Source organism: Temnothorax longispinosus, chromosome 1 (genome assembly GCF_030848805.1).
Source record: "Temnothorax longispinosus isolate EJ_2023e chromosome 1, Tlon_JGU_v1, whole genome shotgun sequence".
NCBI lineage: Eukaryota > Metazoa > Arthropoda > Insecta > Hymenoptera > Formicidae > Temnothorax > Temnothorax longispinosus.
The window spans coordinates 15822138-15835961 of record NC_092358.1 but is presented as its reverse complement, the minus strand read 5'-3'; the positions used below and the strand labels follow the sequence as shown (position 1 = coordinate 15835961).

General features: G+C 30.8%; 2 protein-coding genes across 10 annotated transcripts in view; one reads left to right on the top strand and one right to left on the bottom strand.

Annotated features, from left to right (window-relative positions):
- Positions 1-13824, bottom strand: part of Spri (Src homology 2 domain-containing protein sprint) — a 541914-nt gene that overhangs the window by 135354 nt on the left and 392736 nt on the right. The window lies entirely within an intron of this gene.
- LOC139811704 (uncharacterized) lies at positions 5959-7629 on the top strand. The gene is made up of 3 exons (XM_071776056.1): positions 5959-6577; positions 6683-6890; positions 7183-7629. Exons 1-3 carry the CDS (start codon positions 6130-6132, stop codon positions 7526-7528), a joined length of 1002 nt encoding a protein of 333 aa, XP_071632157.1. The 5' UTR covers positions 5959-6129; the 3' UTR covers positions 7529-7629.

Below are 13824 nucleotides of genomic sequence, written 5' to 3'. Positions count from 1 at the left end.
ACAATCAGCCAGTCTGCAGGGTGTTCAAACGTTTAGCTGACACTATGAAAGCTCTACCACGGCGAACGCAGGGAGCATCGCGGCGTTCGTATATTCGTCCAGTACTTTTCCATCGCAAGGGCAATATTTGATTAATAGTCTTCAAACTTCCAAAAGTTATGTAGAATACGATTCTTCATAAAAAAATATAAATTATAATTTAATTTAATTGCAAATTAATGCGCATCAGTAAAATTAATGAATGTTATGAAAATACTTGGAATATAATTTTAATAATCTTAGCGTACTTTTACACTTTACAGTATGTTTCAGCAAACTTTTAACAAATTGTATTTTATAGAAAATTACATTTATTATTAAATCAACAACATGTCTTTTCTTTACACTACTCACATAACATTCTATAAAATTATGATCAAATAAATATATCATATTTACTATGTGATAACATACGAGTAAAGCTATGTTTTTATTATAGTGTATTAACGGTAATTATACAGTAATACGGACCACCCTCCGATGACCTTGACCTTGACATATGTTGTCAAGGTCACCCTCCTGAGTGACCTTCAGAAGTTTTTAGCCGGCGGTCGTTATTCGTTAAAAAGTTATTAACAAAAAAAGTTTTGAAAATATAGCAGCTATTTTGAGTATTGAGAAGCATAAACAACCAATATTACGTCTTTTTTTTTTAAGTAAAGAATATCTTGTTTTGCGTGAAATATTCTTTCGGCGTATAGATTAGTGACGCGCTTTAAAAGTATTTAAGTGTTTAAAGCGCGTCAACTAACCTACGTAGGCTGTAAACACTTCCGTCTCTAAGGTCTAGCTCGATGACGAGATGCCATCCCGTTGGATGTTATGTTCCGTAAATCAGTTGTGAGGCTAAAGCACAAAGCTCACGTCAATGTGGCAACCTCACTTTTCAAATTCCTAAAAATCGCAAAAGGCCTGTTTAGTGAGTTTCAGGGATCAAGTCCCATTTTAACAGTATTTCAACCGCCCACTAGCAGCACGTTCAATTGCTTGCCGGGTTTGTTTGATAATGACACAACGGAAAGTGTATGCGTGAACTATTTCAACATATATATCAGTCATTTATGCCTTCCAATACTCAACATAGCTGCTATATTTTCCAAACTTTTTTTTGTTAATAACTTTTTAACGAATAACGACCGCCGGTAAAAACTTCTGAAGGTCACTCAGAAGGGTAACCTTAATAACATATGTCAAGGTCAAGGTCATCGGAGAGTGGTCCGTATTACTGTATAATTACCGGAAGCTCTATCTATATTATATTTGAAGAAACCTAATGATCTAACTAATCAGGGGATGTTATATTGAGAAGAGATTGACAATCAACAAAATAATTTTGATCGTGTAAATATTGAAGTAGCTTACTTAATGACCGTAACCCGGCAGCAATTATATAATTTTTATAAGGAAATTACTTTACTTTTACATGCAAAATATATTATTCAAACAAAAAGAAAAGGTTTTATAGTAAAAAAAAAACGGAAAATATAGAATTTTTTTGTATAACGTGTAATTTTCGAAAAAAATTATTTTAATATATTTAAATGATAAATTAATAATATTCTTAATGTACATCCTACAAAAATATATACTCAGCCATACTCGAAGAAAATTGTCAATACATTTAATATCCACACTACAAGAAAAGAATTTATTGAAGACAAATTATCGTTTAGTCAGTTAATAGTAATTTTGTCAAATGGTTGTAGTAAGTAATATTTTGGTCGGTTGAAATTTTTGGTCGGATTTGAACCCGGATCATCAGTTCATTAAACCAGCGCACATCACTCTGCGCCATGATCGCCACGTTATATGTAGTTATATGTATAATTGTATATACATATACATATATATGTGTATATGTATCTTATACATTTCTTATTTTACAGTTTTTAGACAATTATTTAAAAAATTATAATTTTAAACATCTGTTAAAGAAACAGAATATAAAATTAATTATAATTATAATCAGATATAACTAATGTCGATTTTCGATTAAATTTCATCAGAAAGTTCAGCGTTTACTAATTATAGAAGATTATTGTTTAGCTCTCTTGGCCGAAACGCGTATGTCGGCGGATCGACGCTTCGGCCACTGAAAGGCCGTTCGCGTCTCTGTTGCTCCGTACCGAAAGGGTTAATATAGACATCATTAAATAACAACAAGTTTTATAAATCTTTAGATCTATATTAACCCTTTCGGTACGGAGCGACCGAGACGCGAACGGTCCTCCAGTGGCCAAAGCGTCGATCCGCCGACATACGCGATTCGGCCGAGAAAGCTAGGCACTCGACTTTCAACGTCTTCAATTTTATTAGGGGAGAGTTGGATATTACCGCGCGGTTGACAATTCCGCGCCATTGTTTAACTCAATAACTACTTGTATTACGCGCCTACAATGATGTTAATATCATCATAAAGTAACACGAAATACCCGAAATAATTTATCATGCGTTCCGGCCGTCCATGTAAACACAGTGCGCTCTGGAAGCTTCTCTGCTTATTCGTTGCAATTTTGGTAGTTTCGATAAGAGGTGAGTAACATAATATTTACATTAGAGAAATAAACTTGACTGATTTGATAGGCACTATAAAATTAGGTTCCAAAATAATTTTAGAAACACGCGTTTTTTTTCTATATATTTTAATGTTGTAAAGTGAAATAATTGAGTTTGATAATTTCGCGCCCAAAGTTGAAATTTTGAGACTGATTGAATTTTGGAGACTGATAAGATTTTAACCCTATTCGGTTACACTGGGTAAAATACACCCCAGCGTTTTTTTACTTCAAAAACGACCCAGTAAACCAATGAAAATGGACCTTATGCCGCCATCTACAGGTAGTTGGGACCTTTAAGTATCGATCCCCGTCGGTGGTATATTTTTCGGCCCGTTCTCTCTCGGCATTTTTTCCGCAAAAAATCGCACCTTTATAACCTCAAAATCAATATACTTTTTGGAACGGCCGCATAAACTGCAATAATTAGTGAAAAGTGCGTCATCTGAGGATAAAAAAACCGTTTGAAAAATTAAAATATCTTAAAAATTGAAAAAGTTACATTAGAGTTTTTGTGAAAAGTCACTTTTCCGACTTTTTTGTTTTTAACAATTTTTTTACATATGTTAAATAAATTTTTTGCAAATCAAACCTATACAGTCTTTTTAAGGAAGACTTAAACTACAACAAGATATTTTTTTTCTTTTTTAAGGTCACTTACAATTTTTTATACGTGCAAACACGCTGGGGGTGTATTTTACCCAGTTTGACCGGTACGGGATTCTCGGGAAGTGTGACCGAATAGGGTTAAAGTTGTTTTTGCAATTCATAGACAATAGGTATTACGATAACTGTGTGTTAAGAGTTACCAAGACTTTTTAGTTTACAATGTAAGGTGCTTACAGAAAAGATCGTTGCTTAAGTTTTGATTTGAATTTATAATGATCGTTATTTGTTAACACATTCACTTATTTTTATATGTAGGTACATACCTACTAGACGATATTAAAGTGATCCTTAAGCCGTGATCCTAACCGGTTTTTTTCAGTTTTTTTCTTAGCATTAATTTTTTAATTGGCTTTATAGAAATGCAAAATTCTTGTCTAGAATTAAAGTACGCATCAAAATCTAGGTCATGGTGGTCGAATTTATGTGGTGGTCGTCACGTATAACAAAAAATATTAATTTTTTTTCGTTTTCGATATAAATTCGATCACCATGACCTAGATTTTGATGCGTACTTTAATTCTAGACAAGAATTTTGTATTTCTATAAAGCCAATTAAAAGATTAGTGCTAAGAAAAAAACCGGTTAGGATCACGGCTTTAGGATCACCTTAATATCGTCTAGTAGGTACCTACATATAAAAATGTCACTGGCTGAAGCCAGAGTAATTTTTATAGGCACGATATTATCAGACCAGTTCGGTAATACCGCGTTTTCTCATTTTTTGGAAAATTGTTAATATTTCAGTTTGTGTTTAACTTTCAACATTATTGCTATGATATATGGATAGCCAAATAAATTACCTATCTAAAACTGCACATTTTGTTTCTTTGAAGCATTTCTGAGCTTAGATATACGCTTCAGTTCTTAGGGGTTCGGCAATATCCAACTCTCACCTATATGTAATAAAACTCAATAATAAAAACAATTTAAAAAATTTATCAACAGAAGCATTTCAAGTTAATATTTCAAGTTGCTCGGTCGCAGTGAGTAGGATGTGGACAGTGACTAGTCACTGCTCGGCCGCAGTGAGCAGCATATGTGGACAGTGACTATGGTCACTGCTCAGCCGCAGTGAGCAGTATAATGGTGACTATAGTGACTATAGTAATTCTTCGTACCGAAAGGGTTAATAGAACATAATTTAATGCAATATTTCAAATTTATAAATTTAATATGGAGCACGTCTCTGGAATTGTATTTTTTTTTCATAATCCCCCTTTATATCTTTTATTAATAAATGCTCTACAAAGACATAACTTACATGAGTAAGTTTTCTTAATGTTTTTGTGCAATACATAGATCACTTATTCATTTGTACAATGTATAATAACATATAAATAATAAGTAAGCAAAATATTACTACAGTGATAACTAAATAAATTAAATTAATTATATTAAATATTACAAATTAAAAAATAAATATATAAAAAAATAAGATAATTTGAATATAATTTAAGAATATTCCTCTACTGGGCAATTGTGATTCCCATTAATATCCGAAATGCAAAGAATTTAGATTTTACACATATAAAAACCGTTTTTGTCATTCGTTTTTTGTCATTAGTTTTCAGTTTCTCTTTTCTTGGAAATGTTTCGTGTCTAAAAATAAATCGTTAAATTGTAATAAATAAAAAAATGTTTAATCATTGTTTTTTCATCGCAGATATCCAGTTTCACAATCTAAAAAAAATACTTTTGTAATTAATATTTGTAATTAAATCAGATAAACCCAATCAAAATATTCGATGATCGAATTTGCAAGTTTACACTGTTTACAGTATTGTGCAGGCACGGAGTAGTTGGGAATACTTTACAAAGGGATGAAACAATAAAATCGAATTTAATGAGAATATCAAGTAATAAAATCAAAGAGATATGTAGTCCATCTTTAAGATACTCGATAAAATTAATAATTTATACGATGTTGTGCTAGTGCAGAGTGCAATTGAAGGACAAATTTTCAGAATTAAGAATGTCATAACCAATTTAGCAATAGAGTAATTAAATAGAAATAGCACTAAAAAATACGTTCTTATCTAATATGTTTTGATTTTTCTTTGTGGCTGTGCTAATTATCAATTTAAATTGGCAGAGTTACTATTTTATTATCGAATCGACAAAAACAATAACATCGCAAAGGCTATAAATTAGCAATAAAAAAGCATTATATATATATATATATATATATATATATATATATATATATATGTGTGTGTGTGTGTATATTTTATTTAATCATACCAAATTAAGGTTGTATGACCCGTAAGATCTCTGCCAAAAGTTTAAGAAACGTAACATAAAGCTAATTAACATATTTAAGAAGATATTTACTGGAAAGTAATATTTATATTAATATTTTATTAAAATAACGATTGCCTGTGTTTTCAAGAGCTATAGAGACATTTTTATGCATATTTTCTCGTATGTAAACTTTCACTTTTAATGGTTTTTAGAAAGACTGTACCTGACTTGCAACTGACACAAATGAAAATTTGAAAGTGTGAAAATCTTTAAAAAGTAACAAAACATAGTAATTACTGTTTAAAAATACAAATGAAATTATATTACGTTATTTATTTACTAATATTACATTTATTACTATTCATTTATTTATATACTAATGAAATTATATTACGTTATTTATTTATTAATATTACATTTATTACTATACATTTATTAATAAATTAAATAAAATAGCTCTCATAAAAAAGTATTTTGATCGCGGCAATGTAATTTCGATCGCATTTTCTGTAAGTTGGTAGCATTGATCTCACTCGACATCAGCTGCGTGAACGCGAAGTGTGCTCCGAGCACGTGTAATATACAGACGCATCGTTTGAGGTTAGTTTTCGCTTGCGCTACGAAAATGCCAAAAGTAAAACGTTACATGTGGAAAGGAAAAGTTGTCACTGAAAAAGTGTACAATCAACGGTTAGCACAGACAAATACTAGGAAACGTAATTTGAAGACACAAGTCGAAACTACACCAGATGATTGTATGGAAAATACAAGTACTGCGGAGAAAGAATCAACAGATATCGATGAAGAACAAGATCTTTCGAATGAGCCTGGTGAAGGACGCCGAATCGTGGATTTAAAATTTCTCGGTGAACAGTTATGGTGCACATCTTGCAAAGAAACTTTATCATTAAAGAATATTGAACAAGAAGAACGTCGAGGCCTTGGATCTGTTTTGCTCATACGATGCCATAAATGTTTATTGGTTAATCCTGTTGTAACGGGAAAGCAACACACTCCACCTGGAAAATCAAGACGCAACTCACGATTTGATGTTAATACCAAATTAGCAATAGGTTAGTATTATTTATATAGCAAACTATTATTTATAATACTTCAAAAACAAGCCTAATATACAATAAATCAACAGCCACATATACATAAGTTAAATCTTTTTCTAGGACTGATCCACAGCGGAATAGGTTTCACAAATTTAAACAAATTGTTAGCTTGTTTAAATATTCCAACAATAAATTTCAAGACGTATAAGAGATACGAAGCAGAAGCAGGAGGAGGACTGGAAATAGCAGCTAAAGAAAGTTGTCAGCGTGCAGTTAAATTAGAGCGACAACTAACGTTAGAAAATAAAGCGACTATTGAAGAAAACATGTAATTTTGTATTTCATTTTACAATTGAATTCGCTTTAAATTGTACATTGATTTGAGTTTCTATTATTTAGATATTCAACTATGATAATTGTATATTGTAACTCTAACATTTTTGTATTTTTATGATTGCATGAATTTTAAAATGTTATATTTAAGTTTAATTTAAAAATCAACTTTGAAATGAGATAATCATTAAAATAAAAAATAATTTTTTGATGCGATATAATAATTTGCTATATGTAATATCCTGTCGAATTCGAATACAAATGATTTTTAATTTACTTTTTAATAGGCCCGACAGTGTGAGATCTTGTTTGAATACATCCCAAGAATCCTTAATAGATCCTCATCCTGTAACGTTCGATACAGTAGTTCGTGTGATGGCGTCTTATGATATGGGGTGGACTACAAGAGGAACTGGTCGCAACTATGATAGTCTTAATGGTTTTGGATCTATAGTAGGCCACTTCAGTCAGCAAATTTTAGATTACTCAACATGTAATCGAAAGTGCAAAAAATGTGACATGGGACATACTCCTTTCGATCATGATTGCAGACTGAATTTTAGAGGCTCTGCCAAAGCCATGGAATCGCATGCAGCAAACAAACTAGTCAATGAAAGTGATATTTTAAAATAAAAAGATGTCGAAATTGGCATTCTTGTTGGTGACGACGATAGTTCCGCCATAGCTGCTTGTCGAGCAGGTGCTTCGCATTCAATTGCAAAATTATCAGATGTCAACCATACATCCAAAGGAGTGAAGAAATGCTTGTATAATATAGAAAAACAGCACAAAGAGTTGACAAAAGATGGAATAACCTACTTTCACAGATGTTTCACATACGATAGGTGCGTTCGGGAAGACGCTATTAGTGCTATTTGCTTATTTTATCCTTGTTTTACATCTGATGAGCGATAAAGATAGAATGATGCAATAGCGCTAATAGCGCGCTTTCCGAACGCAGCCGATATGACCCAGAATAAGGGTAAAAGTACAGCTATGGCCGAGACGATAAGGAGTATCCCTTATCATGCGTTCAATCAGCATGAAAAATGCGGCCAATGATGTGGATACGTGGAAGACAAGGAAAATTATAATCACAGAATAATTCCAGGTGGCTTTACAGACTTAAAATTATTTGAGGCACTTAAGGAAGTCTTTGATAAACTGGCATCAAATGCAGAAAAATTTTCTGTAGGCGCCTCCAGTAACGTAAATGAAAGCCTTAATGCAAGTATGGCTAGTAAGGCGCATAAATCTAAATGTCTAAGCCTAACAGCATCAGTCGATTATCGATACGCTTCTGTTGTTGCGCAAAAGAATATTGGAGAAAGTTACCCCCAAATAGCTGCAAAAATGTTGACATTGTCGCCTGGTAAACATCATTCCAAGCACGTTAAATGGATTCAATTAAAAAACGACGACAAATAACAACAGCAAGTCGTGCATTTAAATTGAGGCGTATGCAATTAAAAAAATATAGAGCTTCTCTACGATACCAAAGAGAACTTTCAGAAGGTGTTACTTACGAAAGTAATTCTGCTTTATTGAAAGAGCCAGCCGTACAAATAAATAAAGAATGTATGAATGATGATGAAGGTACTATGGAAGAAGATATTCCCATAGTATATCTTGATCTCGAAACCTCAGGATTTCAAAGAAATTGCGATATTTTGCAAATTGCAACCAAATGTGGTAAAAATTCTTTCGACGTTTATATTCAACCTAGTCAAGAGATTTCTGCAGCTGCCACTGCGGTACATGGTCTTCGAAAATGTCAAGCAGAGTTAATGCTGTATGGTAAACCAGTTCCTTCAGTTCCACCAAGGCTTGCAATAACAAATTTGTATCAATGGTTAATTTTATTAAAAAAGAATTGTTATATAGCGGTACATAATTTGAGTTTTGATGGAGCAAGATTGATTGATTTAATAACAGTTTATTCTTTAAGCGAAGAGTTTGCTGACATTATTGTAGGATTTATAGATACCTTACAGGTTATAAAAAAAGAAACTAATCGAAAAGGTAAAGGAGAATGTTCAATTACAGGATTAGCAAATTGGCTTAAAATTTCTAGTGTAAATGCTCATAACGCAGTGCAAGATGTATATATTTTAGAAAAAATTATTAGTAAATCTGGTATTAGTTTTTAAACATTAACAAAATATGCAGTGAGTTATGCAAAAAAATCACAAAAGTGGATTGTAGATAAGCGCATAAATAGTCTGCTTCCAGATTTAAGTCCATTAAACGGTATAGTGAGTTTAGATATTAGGAAAAAACTGGCACGAGCTTCTATTAACATGCAATGTTTAAAAGATACTTATTTTCAATCTAGTTCAGAAGGGATTTATCAATTGTTAAGTAAAAAGGAAAATGATAAGCCTGTAGTAATGGCGTCTAAGTAAGTCATTAATAAAATAATAGATTATTTTAAAACACTTTAGAATTATTTAATAATGAATTATTTTATTAAAATATATGTTTCAATATAATTATAGTTTGTTTCCGTTTCCGTAGTATTTATATAGATATAAAAATTTTCAAATATCTATGATAATCGAGCGTTACACGCACTTTATTTAAATGTATTTTTTTTCTACGTATAAAATATTAATATGTTATTTATTTAATTTGTGAAAGATTTTATATTTATTATATGTGTTGATAATTTATCATTTTCAATGCAGTTATATAATAAACGAAATGTTTACATATAAATTAATAATCGATTATTTATGACATTTTGATATCAATTATATTTCGATACACAGGAGGCTCTATTGAAAAAAGTAACGGACCTCTGTAGTATTTGTTATCCTTTACGGAGAGTGACGGGGAGAGAGGTTATAATGTGACGTCATAGTGCGCTGTTGCCGGATCTCCGTACTTACGAGTTCAGCGAGACCAAGCAAGACTGTTCTCTGTGTTTGCTTTTTATTCAATATTTCAGAAAATATCCTTGAAGTCATAATTTTTTTGGTTCTAATTTGTTTGTAAGATGTTTATTAATATTTTTGCAAAGTTTTGAAAGTATGCCATATTTTCTTCGATATTAATTTCTCAAATGAAGTTGAAAAAATAGTGAAACTTGATGAATACCCATAAGAGCCCATGTTACATTCAAATTGTTATAACTTTTGAACGGGCCTCGCAAACTTGTTCAAACTTGGCACAATGCTTTATTATTATAATACTCATCACCTGACAAAGTTTGAAGAATTTGACATTTTTTCTTCTAAGGGGTCATACAACCTTAATATACATATTTTTGCCCTCTACCGGAACTAGTTAAAATTTCGCCTCAAATTAAGTCGTCGATTACGACGAATAATTAAGTAAAAATATTGTTTATACAAAACAGGATAATTATAAAATTGTATATAAAATTATATTGTATATAAAATTATAATACAATTATAAAATAAAATAGATAATATATAGATTATAGAATAATACAAATAACAGAATAGAAAAAAAATAAGGTAATTGTATACATCGAGGAAATAGACCTCGTTTCGAGCCGAAAGCAACGATTCGCTGCTTTAATAACTAATTTGGTGCTAATAACTGCTTTAATAACTATAATTCGCTGCTAAAATAACTTTTGAATAAACAACGAGCGCGGGCTAAAACCTTCTGAAGATCAGTCAGGAGGGTGACCTTGACAACATACTAAAATATCAAGGTCATCCAAGGTGACCCCCTCAATGTATACAATTACCAAAAAATAATTATGTAATATTAAGTATATAAAACAATAATACAATATGACATACTACAGTTTTTTTTATACAAATAATTGTTTATAAACAACTTATACTGAATATTCTAATTAAAAATTCACATAAAATTATTTGACATTAAACTGCAATTTAAAAAAAACGAAAGTAATCTCATATTCATGAAAGATGAAAATGTGTAGGTATATGTGTAAAACAATAAAAATTTTATCACATTTGGTGCATTCGCAAACATGCGGCGAGATTGCGAGCTCTCATCACATGGGCGGAAATGCAAATGAAAATTTGCACATGCGAGTGCGCATGCAAATGCAGATGCGATGCATACATACAGAAATGTCAATACAATATCTAGAAATATTCAAAGCATATATAGTCACATAGAGCATCAAAGTGGCAGAAACAATATTTTTCTATAATTCTTTGAACGCATCTGATATGCAATAAAAAAAGTTCTTTCTTTGTTCTTTAATTACTTGTATGATGTATATATTGGGTATATATGGAAAAAGTAGGGAAAACCGGGGCGAAGTCGTCACTATTTTTTCGATGCCGATTTTTAACAACAAAACAAATATCTTTAGTAAAATGTGATATACCGTTGTAAAGAGTGAATTCTTGGCAAAATTTATACGGACACTTTTGGTCTACGTCGCTTTGTTCAACTGGTATAGAGTAAAACAACAAAGGTGCAAAAATTAAAATGTCAAAATTTCCGAGGCGGAGTTGTTACTCCATTCTCGGATTGAATTTTAAATGACAATTGATTATGAAAAATGATAGGATACATTTTATTAATTATTTTTTAATAGAAAAATGGAAACATTAATTAAAAACACGATGGCGAAAACTAATTAGAAGAAAAGCGCACACACTTATGTGCCCTACGCTCGCACATTTCTCGTCAGCTCAATTCTGTCATCTCTGAGCACACGCAGCACATATTATCTAAATTCTCCGGAATTCGATCGCTGCTGCTTCTTTGACTTTGATTTTCGCCCGAAGCCTCCATGATATGGCTTGGTGACGACTTCGCCCCGGACACAAATTTCAAGTTTGGTCGCTCATAAAATATTAGAAATCAATGAAAATAAAAAACTTCACTAAATTCGTGTTCAGCATGCATTACTCTTTAGAATCCACTTACTTTGAGATTCGGAGACACAATAATATTTAAGATATTACAAATTTTCGACGCGCAAAAAATTTTACTTTCGACTTCCGAAAACACGTTTTCTTCAATAAAAATCACAACATGGCACATAATCTCACTAAACTCCGTTGGTCACGTGGGCACCATAAGCCGTGTTTGCAGTATTAATGGCGAGTTCCACACAATAACATACAGATTTCGAGAATTGTAATGAAGACTCCGCCCCGGTAACGACTTCATCCCGGTCTCCCCTACTAAAGAAAAATATCTTAAACATTTTAATATCATGCTTTTTTTTTAAGAGAGAAGACAAAGAATAAAGTTTTCTATAAATATACAAATCGTATAAAGTAATAGTTACATTTACACAGAACTTTATAATGTATTTAAATTTTTTTGTAAAAATGTTTTAAAGAATTGAGAAAAACATTATATATATATATATATATATATATATATATATATATATATATATATAACGCAAAAAAGATACAAAATAAATTTAAAAACAAAAAAGAAATTAAACAGTTGCGCGAGATGCATATACTAATCAGATTGCAAACAAATATAATGTTTAAGATAATGTCAAAATCGATTAATCTTAGAACTTCACTGACATAGAAAAAGATAAATAGAGTACCAAAAAAATTATTTTTAAGTAGAATATATATCACTCATATATGTAGGTATGTCTAAAAAATATATATATATTCTTTTCTTCCCTTTTTAGTAGCTCAGAAATTGGTATTAGATATTATAAATTTTAATCTAACTTGGTATTGCAAAATTTTTATTTCTAAATTATGTATTATTATTATACGTTATTCTATTATTCATTACTTCTTGGTAATAATTTTTAATTGTGTTATGCGCAGTATTTGTTATTCTCATTATACATATTAGAATGCGTTTATCATTTCTTTTTAATGTAATATTGAGTAATATAGTGTAATATAATCTTCTGTGATCTTTACAAGTTCCTACTTTAAAACTTGTGATAGATAAAAAATGTATAAAATCAAAGTTATTTTGTCTAGAGAAATAAAATTAAATGATTATAACTTTGTTCTAAATAGAGTATTTAAAGATATAAATCATTTTTACTTTGAATAAAACTATGTAATTTTTTACATAAATTAATTCTTTATTCTTTTAGCGTGTGCAATGTCAATATTGTCAATATTAGCTGATTGAGAAGTAAATCTTTTACAAAATATGTCTTTGATGTAACATGTAACATGTAACATGATATGTATTTTGATGTAACATGTAACATTGAAACATAAAACACGGAATGTTTCATAATATATTAGACTTTGCTTAATGAGCTTAATTTAATACTTTCGTATGCAAAATGAATGAAAAATTATTATATAATAGAATATACATTTAAAAAATCATATAAAGTAGAATCCGTCTTAGATACTTTGATATCTCAGTGTCTGTGAAGTTGGCATATCATTTTCCAGCAGATCAAAAATAAAAGGCAGTTCTTGTCGCATGCAGTCGAGTTCTATAGTTCCTGATACTTTTTAGTAATAGTTCTGGTGATTTTACCCCAAAAACAGTCGATCGAAAAAATGATCTGCTAACTTCCCGTAGCAGATCATTTTCTAGCAAATCAAAAATAAAAAAGAGTTCTTGTCGCATGCAGTCGAGTTCTATAGTTCCTGATACTTTTTAATAATAGTTCTGTTGATTTTGCCAAAAAAAATCCATTGAAAAAATTATCTGCTAATTTTCCAAAATCTCGGAGTTCCGGTTTATTTAAAATATTTTTCGAATAGTTCTGAGCATACTGAAGCATTTTCTAAAAAGTTCTCGACATTAGCAATGTTGTACGATTGTTTAAAAAATTAATACCGCCCAAAAACCGAGTACTTAGAGAGAATAGGGTGATATGCTGTACGAAATGTCGCAATTCCGGTTTATCTAAAATATTTCTCGAATAGTTCTGAACATACTAAAGCATTTTCCAAAGAGTTTCCGACCCTGGCAATGTCGTATGATTGTTTAAAAAATTAATACCGCTCGAA

Coding starts and splice junctions, on each gene's coding strand:
- LOC139811704 (XM_071776056.1), top strand. CDS start 6,130: ATGCCAAAAGTAAAACGTTACATGTGGAAAGGAAAAGTTGTCACTGAA. Junction 6,578..6,682: donor TAATACCAAATTAGCAATAG/GTTAGTATTATT, acceptor ATCTTTTTCTAG/GACTGATCCACAGCGGAATA. Junction 6,891..7,182: donor GCGACTATTGAAGAAAACAT/GTAATTTTGTAT, acceptor ACTTTTTAATAG/GCCCGACAGTGTGAGATCTT.